This window comes from Hordeum vulgare, chromosome 3H, assembly GCF_904849725.1.
Source record: "Hordeum vulgare subsp. vulgare chromosome 3H, MorexV3_pseudomolecules_assembly, whole genome shotgun sequence".
NCBI classification, from domain to species: domain Eukaryota; kingdom Viridiplantae; phylum Streptophyta; class Magnoliopsida; order Poales; family Poaceae; genus Hordeum; species Hordeum vulgare.
In genome coordinates this window covers 610,157,010-610,166,585 of record NC_058520.1, presented here as the reverse complement: position 1 = coordinate 610,166,585, position 9,576 = coordinate 610,157,010, and the positions used below count along the sequence as shown (strand labels likewise).

The 9,576-nt window shown below is 41.4% G+C and overlaps 1 protein-coding gene and 1 pseudogene across 1 annotated transcript; both read left to right on the top strand.

The window, feature by feature from the left end:
- Positions 1 to 403: 403 nt before the first annotated feature.
- On the top strand, positions 404 to 3,014 carry LOC123442265 (annotated as a pseudogene).
- A 3,542-nt stretch (positions 3,015 to 6,556) lies between these two features.
- Positions 6,557 to 8,790, top strand: LOC123445633. The gene is made up of 4 exons (XM_045122646.1): positions 6,557 to 6,772; positions 7,156 to 7,998; positions 8,090 to 8,245; positions 8,351 to 8,790. The coding sequence occupies exons 2-4, from the start codon at positions 7,696 to 7,698 to the stop codon at positions 8,630 to 8,632; spliced, it is 741 nt and encodes a 246-aa protein (XP_044978581.1). The 5' UTR covers positions 6,557 to 6,772; positions 7,156 to 7,695; the 3' UTR covers positions 8,633 to 8,790.
- Positions 8,791 to 9,576: the final 786 nt, after the last annotated feature.

Sequence of the window (9,576 nt, the reverse complement as noted above, 5' to 3'; positions counted from 1 at the left end):
AGACACGGCACGGCCGCGGCCGCGGCCGCCGGCGTCCTCCCTTCGTTCCTCGCCCCTCTGACATCTGCGCTCCGGTTCGGCGGCAGCGCCCGCGCGCAAGCCCAAGGTGCAGCGGTCGAGCGGCGTCTCCTTCTCCGGCGCTCCTGCAGCCACACCGTAGGTTCGTTTCGCTTCCTGTTCCCATATATTTGAATTTCGAGACTTGTTTGCGGTGGATTCATGAATCATACTTCCTTCGTTTCTAAATATAAATTTTTATAGAGATTTAACTACAGACTACATATGAAGCAAAATAAATGAATCTACATTCTAAAATATGTCTATATACATTCGTATGTAATCTGAACCTTTAAAAAGACTTACGGAGTATATTTTAAAACGGAAGAAGTATAAGATTAGCCATGCGCATGCTTCATGAGGCCCGTATGATTAAGTTATGATGTGGGTTATTGGATTGCTCCGTGAGTATTGACGACTAGCAAGATTCAGTTGCTCATATGTATGCTTGTTTAGATAATTGAATCCACTTTAATTAATACCCTGTTATTTAGTTGCTTTTTTTATTATCTAGCTCCACAGTGCTAATTTGTCAGACTCAATATTTTCCTAGTGGATTTCATTTGCCAAGAAAGATTAGTTAATTGTCAGTGGGAACCTATTCCAGTACTTAGTACACGGCTTTAACTTAGTACATGTCGAACATCATACTTATAGTGAATGTTGCTCCTGAATAATTTGAGTCCAAGTCCACATCCAGGCTAAGAAAGGAGGGTAAATTGACTCTCTGTCCTGAAGTAGACTTGCATTTCATCATTTGCAGGTTGAGAGCCTCTCATTCATATACCCTAAATTCTTTATCAAATTGATACTTTGCATACAAGTTCTTTTTTAATTTCCTTCCAAATTTTAATCACCTATTCTTCAAATGATTGCACATGTATTCAACAAAAGAAACCCCTTTCCAACTTGCAACATGGGACATGTTTGCTTTCAAGATTGCAAATTAGGGTCTTGTAACACATGTCAAATGATAATCAAGCTTTTCACCTGACCAACGCAATATCCGAGTTCAGTTCTGTTAGTAGTAACATACTGGATTGTTTCCCTAAAATGCATCTCTCGGTTGTTGCTTATTTCTTGTTTCGTTATGAACATGCTATTTACTTACTGCGTCATTTAATTTCTGCATGTATTGTATTGTATTTTTAATTAGTTATATGCGGTAGACAGCACGCTAATGTAGGCTCTCTATCTTTTGGAAATGCTAGGACAGTTAATCTGTATTCTGAAGCAATGAGTACCTGTAAAAAGGCCAGGGCGGAAGCTACATTTGTTGCGAGTTCAGACAGACTAAGCAGTCTACCTCCAGAGATAAAAGGCGACATCCTCTCCCATTTGAACGTCGAAGAAGCAGTTAGGACTAGCACCTTATCAAGTACTTGGAGGGACGCATGGACTGATACGCCAAAGATATTTCTGTGCGATGGAAATTTTGCAAGAACCAAGTTCGTTACATTGGTCGAAATGGTGCTATCACTTCACAAGGGAACAATAGAAAAGTTTGATATATCAGGTAAAGGAAATTACCATGATGAATTCGCTATGTGGATGCTCATGTTGTCAAGGAGATCACCAAGATCAGTGAAAATCAAGTTGAACTAAGGGCCAGAGTATAGGATTTCCTCATGCCTCTTTTCTATTGCCAATCTGAAGTCTCTGCGCCTGGAAAACAGTATTATCAGCTTGCCCCGGGCATTCCAAGGTTTCAACTTTCAAGAGACTAACATACCTCAGCCTGAACATTTTCTCCTCCACTGACAGGGATATTCAATATCTGATCTCCTTTTGCCCTGTACTGACTGATCTGAGATTAAGTTCTTTCGAGGGCATCAACTGTATAAACATTCAAGCTCCTAAGCTGAAACATCTTCATGTTAGTGGGGACTTTGAATACATTAAATTGGATGTTCCAAATCTGAAATGGGCCCTTCTCTCTCTTCATCACTAAGTTAAAGCATATCAATCTGTTCCAATTGTCCATCACTAAGTCTCGGCTGCTTGTTCATTGTTTCAGAATGCCCCTAATTTAAAATGCTTGAGCTATGGGTACGTATACCCTACTAAACCCTCTTCCTTGCTTGATCACCTGATCCATGTTCATTCATTGTGTTTACGGCTAATGGGTTGTGAAAAAACAATGCAGAGTTACCCTTCGAGCCTGTTGGATCAGGATCAGGTAAGCATTACCGTGCAAATGCAAATGGACCATCTCGTAACGGCCAGTGTGGTAGATTTCGGGGGTCTGGACTACGAAGTCAATTTCGTGGCAAAGCTTCTGAGCTGGGCACCAGCTTTGGAAGAACTGAGTATAGAGTGGAAGGGAGAAACAGACTGCAGCTTGGTTCATGCCAAGGCAGCCAAGCTATTAGCTCTGCCGAGGGTGTCTCCCAGGGCCAAGGTCACTGTTACATTTTGATAAGCATGCACCCCTACCATCTAGATAGCATCCCCCATCACTTTGCCGATTTAATTTGCTGTTGGGTAATAATTATTTCGGCTTTGTTCTAGCTGGTGGTTATATATGTATGTGTGCTGCAGGGTAGAGGTAGTCCATTTTGTTAAGAGTATTTAACTGATAGCACATTGTTTTCCATATGATACACCATTCGCCTTTTCTTTCTGCAACCTGGGACACAATGAGACACAGAAGCCGCTACCGCCGTTCCTCCATGTGCTGGACACTCGCACACCGCCCCACGCTTCCTCGTCCTGTTATGTCCCTTTGTTCTGCGTATGGTAAATTCCTGGTTCCGGCAAACATATGTGTCCATAAGAAGTGATCACATATATGAAAGCAGCTTCATATCGTACTTTCTGCATGCGTAAGCATCTGAGGCCTGAAGTAATAACATTAAAGCTGCCCATGCCTGAATCAGTGTAGACATTTTGTACTTTTGGAAATCAGATTTGTTTACATTGGTTTCAGATTGGAATGAATGTTTAGTGCTTCAACATCTCATATTCTTTTCTTGTTGGTACGGGAAAATGTTTCTACGTCGCCCCCTTTTTAATATTCAGCTATTGTGTATGTCAAAATTATTCACTGAGGTGAATAGGATCCACTTTTTTTTACCTCAAACAATCAACATAATGCAGAGGTATTTGTTCAGTTGTTGATCAAACTTATGCGAAGATTAGTCTGTTAAAGAATTAAAGATACTGAATAGAAATTCCAAGCAATGTTTATGATGCGCTAGATGGTAGAAATCAACTGCCAGAACACTTGAACCTTGGCTTAATCGTTGGGACATGAATCTTGTATCATCTCTTTGCCATATTTGAATTATTATTAGCTAGGGAACAGTCTTTACCTTTCATTTCCAGATTGGTGCAAACCATGGAGTTTGCCTATACATATGTATACACTCCTTGTGTGACCCTACATCCCACTCACAATAACATTTTTATTTAACCCAAGACTATTACATTCTATTGTTGAACTTTCTCGGATAAATATCTTGCTACAAAGCTTTGTGCGCAAACTGGGATATGACCCGACCGTAGCCTTATGACTTTGGGTTCACTAAACATCCTTGCACCAAACACGGCAAGAGCCATGGACAATAAGCAACTTTACAACACAAAAATTAGTTAAATTATCTCCTTTGTTTTTTGAAAGTGGGGAAATAGTCTCCTCGAAAAGTTTGAAGGTTTAGGCAACACCCTTCCACACAATGGAGTCAAGGCGGTGGGAATGTCTTGAACAAAAATCCAATGTAGTGAACAAAATTTCACTTGCCGCATCCCTTGAACCCAATTGCCTTGTTCCTTGATTGCCCGATAAAAGCTTCTCCCGCAGTTTACCCATTCCCTTCTCCTTGTGCCTCCCCACTGAAACTCATGCCACCAATCTCGAAACCAGCAATTGTCAGTTGAATACATGTATTATTTGTAGGAAACAAATAAATTTATTTTTTATACATTTTTTTTTGCTTTTCAAGGGTACATATGTATGTTATTTTAGCAGTGCCGGCCGGGGGAGGGGGGGGGGGGGAGGGGGGCAGGCCTGGGGCGCGGTCGCCCCGGGCCCCCAAAATGTAGGGGGGCCCTCTCAGGTATGTAAGTAGCCCAAGACTTCACCCTGTACAGGCCTCTTGCGTATAAGAAGCAATTACACAAAGAAAAATAAGAAGCGACTAAATCTGGCCCACTTGGGTTGGCTGCGGTAGGTAACCATGCCATGTACGCGATGCACTTCCCTAAAAAAGAAACGTGATGCACGCACGATCTTCGAAAAAAAAAACTCACGCATCATGGCTCATCGGTCAGATCAGATCAGATCAAGGATTGGCACGTCGATGGATGACTTCGCCTAGTGCCGAGCACCCTTCCCATTGCCTGATCATCGTCCGACCCTCGCGTGGTCGCGCCCTCGCCAAGCCTTATCACCATGCATGCGTAGCAGCAGCCAGGAGCAAGCGACTGACTGCTTGCATTATATCAGAAAATCTATCATTTGATTTTTAAATCCTTGTTCTACAACTCAAAGGTAACTTTTCTAGTAGTCCCTAGTTCTTAAATTTGTTATTTGATAATGTTAATTCAAGTCGATGCAGAGTTCTTTCTGATAATCCAATCATTGGATGGGATTAGTGTTTTGAAAACATCACTGCCCGTGCTTAATTTCGAGTTGACACAAAAACCAATTTGGTAATGGTTATGGATTGCGCTCCAGTCAAATCCAATTTTCCCAGTTTTGATTCATTGTTGTTGTACAAGTATTTTCAAAGTTGGGCAGACTTTTCTTTTGCAAATTTTAGGAGATTTCTATTTAGCAACAGGAAAGACGTAGATAACTTGAATACTTGTTTTGAATACTTGTTTTCTTGATTTGGTAATTAAAGTGGATCAAAATTTATAGCCTATAAATTTGTATTTGACCTGCTTTGGAGTTCAAATAAAAAAAAGGATCCGAGCTATATGCTTGTATATTTACCTACATATAGAGATTTTTGGACGTTCAAGAGCCGAAGCCAAGACATAAATTATAATTTCGTGTTTACGTTAAAGGGCCCCTGGTTTCACCTTCGCCCCGGGCCCCCGAAATGTTAGGACCGGCCCTGTATTTTAGGTACCAATTTGTTTTTTTTAGATAACACATCAATTTAAGGAAATCCTGTTTGGCGCATATGCGTCCGTTCCCAAACAGGCGCCTACAGGGCAGCCCCCACTGGTACGAGCTGGGCCGGCCCATTTATCATCCGTTTATTTTCTAAAATGTTAAAAAAAAGAGCACGTTTGATTCCCGAACTCGCGAACAATTCAGTAAGCGCTAAAGACAACTGCCACTAAGTATAAAAAATAAAATAAAATAAAGACAACTGCCACTACGCCACCGGATATTAGATGTTTCAGTCCTGTTTTTCTTTCTTACAAATTCTCTAGTGCCAAACTGCTTTTCCAGCTTCATTCTCCTTTCTTTTTTCTTTGCTTTTTTTTCTTTGACCTGGTTCAACGATTTTCTTTTCTTTTTATTTGATCTGGTTCGACGATTTGAAAAGAGTTCATCAAATTTGTTCTTTTTTGTTTTCTAAATGATGATTTGTTTTCAACATTTGAACTTTTTTTCGAATTCCATGATTTTTTTTCAAAATTTTTAACTATTTTCAAGTTCAACGAATTTTATTCCAAAATCGGTGATTTTTTCTTTTTCAAATTTGATGGAATTTCTTCCAAATTGTGAACTTTTTGCAAGTTTGATCAGCTTTTTTCTAAAATCGGTGAATTTTTTGCAAAATTCGATGAGTTTTTTTCAAAATCATGATCTTTTTTCCAAATTGATAAACTTTTTCAAATTTGATGAACTTTTTTCAAAATTTATGAAGTCCTTCCAAAATAGATATTTGTTTAAAAAATATAATGAACATTTTCAAATTCAACTATTTTTTTTGAAAATTCAATGAACTTTTTATCAAATTTGATGATTTTTTTCAAATTCGATGATTATTTTTTAACTTCCAATGTACTTTTTCAAACTTGATTAACTTTTTTAAAAAAATATTGAACTTTTTAACATTTGATGAACTTATTTTATAAATTGATGAACTCTTTTTCAAATGCGATGAACTTTTTTTCAATTCGATGAACATCTTATTTTCAAATTGAATGGACTTTTTTCAAATCCTGTAATTTTTTTGAAATTTATGAACTCTTTTTATATTTGTGAAAGAAATATTCAAAATCGATGATTTTTTTTAGAATTTTAGTAAATCTTTGAACGTTTTTCACAAAAACATTCAAAATTGAAGAAAAAGGAGGTTGGTCTTTTTTTCCTTGAACCAGCAGCGCAGCAGAGCCAGAGAAATGAGGGGAGTTAGTTTCTTTTCAGCGATTGAGCGAACCGAGCAGCAGCGTTGTTTTTAATGGGCCACGGCCCACTGGCGGTCGCTGTAGGCGCCCTTCTTCGAACGGTATGTGTATCGCTTCCTCACTGGCACTGTACCGATATGGCCCAGCGGCCCAGTCTCCCCTAGAGCCCTATTCCGTTCCGGTATTGCCCTCAGCGCACACCATTTCGGCGTTGGCGTTTGCTCCGCTCAATTCCAACCCTAGACACGGCACGCCATCCGGCGGCCGGCGGCGAGGCCGCTTAGGCGTCCGGCGTGGGTCGTGCCTCCGTTCCTCGCCCATCTGGCCTCTGCGATCCGTCTCGGCGGCGCCTTCCCCGGCCGCTTGTCCGGCGCTTCTGCAGCAACCGAGCCCAAGGCCGTAGGTTCGTTTTGCTTTCTGCTCCCATATATCTCAAGTTCGACAACTGTTTGCGGTGGATTCATGAATTATTGCAAGACGAGCCATGCATGCGCATGCTTGTTTGTGACTCACTTGTGCTTAATCAGATTCAGTTACAGCTGTTATTTACAGTGCATTTTTTTATTTTTACCAACGAAGTGGCCTAGTTCAGTCCTGTTCATAGAAATGTACTTTCCCTAAAACTGACATCCCTTTGTTGTTGCTTATTTTTTGTTTTGATATGAACAAGCAACTTACTTAATGCACCATTTAATTTCTGCGTATATTGTATTTTCAGTTATAACTTATATGTGGTAGAATCCACGCTAATTTAGGCTCCCCGTCTTATGGAAAATGCTAGGACAGTTTGATATGGATTCTGAAGCAATCAGTGCATGTAAAATGGCCAGGGAGGAAGCTACATCTGTCGTGAGTTTAGACAGAATTAGCGGTCTACCTCCAGAAATAAAGGGTGACATCCTCTCCCGTTTGAATGTCGAAGAAGCGGTTAGGACTAGCACCCTATCAAGTTCTTGGAAGGATGCATGGACTAATGTGCCAAAAGTATTTCTGCGCGATGGAAATTTTGCACAAACCAAGTTCGTTACGTTGGTCGATATGGTGCTATCACTCCACAAGGGAACCATAGAAGAGTTTGGTATATCAGGTAAAGGAAATTACCATGATGAATTTGCTAGGTGGATGCTCATGCTGTCAAGGAGATCACCAAGATCAGTTATGATCAAGTTGAACTGAGAGCCAGAGTATAGGATTCCCTCATGCCTCTTTTCTATTGGCGGTCTGGAGTCTCTCCGCCTGAAAAACTGCATTATCAGCTTGCCCCGGGTATTCCATGGTTTCAAGAGCCTAACTTACCTCAGCCTGAGTATTTTCTCCTCCACAGACATGGATATCCAAAATCTGATCTCCTGCTGCCCCGTACTGACTGATTTGAGATTAGTTCGATTTGGGGGCATCAGGTGTCTAAACATTCAAGCTCCTAAACTGGAATATCTGAAAGTTCATGGGGACTTTGAAGACATTGCTTTGGATGCCCCTAATCTGGAGGTGGCCACTCTCTCTATTGATTACAGGTCTAATATATATCAATCTGTTCCAATTGCGCATGACAAGGAAAGCTATGTCAAGAAGGCACTGGGAAGCCTTAGTGAGATCAAATCTCTTTCAATTACTGTTTTTTTCCTGAAGGTGAGCTATTATTAGCTCCAGCATTACTGTGGCCTTCTTCTGCCTTCTCACTAATCTGTGTTGCCATTTCTTTTTTCTTTTCTTGTTGCAGTATCTATCAAAGGGGTGCATACTTATGAAGCTCCCTGCTGTGTTTCGTCGGCTGGAGTATATTTCTCTTATGATAAATTTTGAGGATCAGAGGCAAGTGTTGACCGCATGTTCATTGCTTCAGAATGCCCCTAACTTGAAGGAGCTTCGTATATCGGTACGTATGCCTCCATTAAATCCCATCCCTCGCTCGATTATCCGATCCATGTTCTTTCGTGTTGTGTTGTCTACTTAGCCGTGAAAAAAATTATATATGATGCAGAGTTACCGTTGGGCCATATGGTATCCGGATGAGGCGAGCATTCAAGAGCTTACCATGCAAACACAAACGCAAATGGGCCATCTCGTAACGGCCAGTATGTACTGTTTCGAGGGTTTGGACTGTGAAATTGATTTCGTGGCAAAGCTACTGAGCTGGGCACCAGCTCTGGAAGAAGTGAAGATAGAGTGGTTGGGAGAAAGAGAGCGCAGCAAGGTTGTTGCCAAGCTGCTACTAGACCTGCCGAGGGTGTCTCCCAGGGCCAAGCTCACTGTTACATTTTGACAAGCATGCGTCCCCCATCACTTTGCCGGTTTAAGTTGCTGCGGAGTAGGACTATTTCGTCGTCTTTGTTCATGCGAATGTACCGCCTAGGTAGCGGTAGTGTGTTTTGTTGACAACATTTGGTCGGAGCACTTAATTAATGCGTTTTCCATATGAATCTTTGTGTACTCGCATGCCGCTTGTCCTGTTTTGTCCCTGTGTTGTGCGTATGATAAATTCCTGGTTCTGGCAAATAGGGGTAACAAAATACCGGCACGCCATGCCGCGGTGCCACTCCTTGCTGACAAATGGCTGCCGCTGTTGATGCCGCCGTCATAGTATCATAATTTTCCTTGTTTTTTTTCTGGTGAGACACCCCTTCTATATGCAGCGGCGAATCTAAGGGGTGCTTCAACAGGCTGAAGCCCCCTCCAAAAATTGAAAAATAAATAGTACTATTCAAACCAGGCATATATCAAAACTTCGACCTTATTTGAAGTGAAAAGACTGAGATTTAATGTATTTTTCTTCACACCGTTAGCTTTGAGCCCCCCTTATACAAGAAAGTGAATACGATGGAACAAAGTTTTCCAGCTCAGGCAGACTGTGTACACATACCCTGAGAATAAAAAACACGGATCCCAGCGAAAAAATCTATGTTTTTCTTGTCATACTAAGAGCATCTCCAACAGCCACGCTTCGCGCCGCACCCAAAAATGTGTTTGCCGCGCGTGCTTCGGCTGGTTTAGCGCGGGGATAGGCGCTGGCTCCAGCAGCCGCGCTAAAATGCAGCGCGCACGCACCGCTCCAGCAGCGCGCGCTAAAATGCAATGAACATGTGAATTTGACACAAACAAGTTGATGCATAAAAGTTCATGCCCACAAGTTCATCCAACCAAGTTCAAAATGCAAACTAAAGTTCAAGACATAAATGAAAGACACATCAATCATCATCTTCCTCGTCT

Coding starts and splice junctions, on each gene's coding strand:
- LOC123445633 (XM_045122646.1), top strand. CDS start 7,696: ATGGATATCCAAAATCTGATCTCCTGCTGCCCCGTACTGACTGATTTG. Junction 7,999..8,089: donor TTACTGTTTTTTTCCTGAAG/GTGAGCTATTAT, acceptor TTCTTGTTGCAG/TATCTATCAAAGGGGTGCAT. Junction 8,246..8,350: donor TGAAGGAGCTTCGTATATCG/GTACGTATGCCT, acceptor TATATGATGCAG/AGTTACCGTTGGGCCATATG.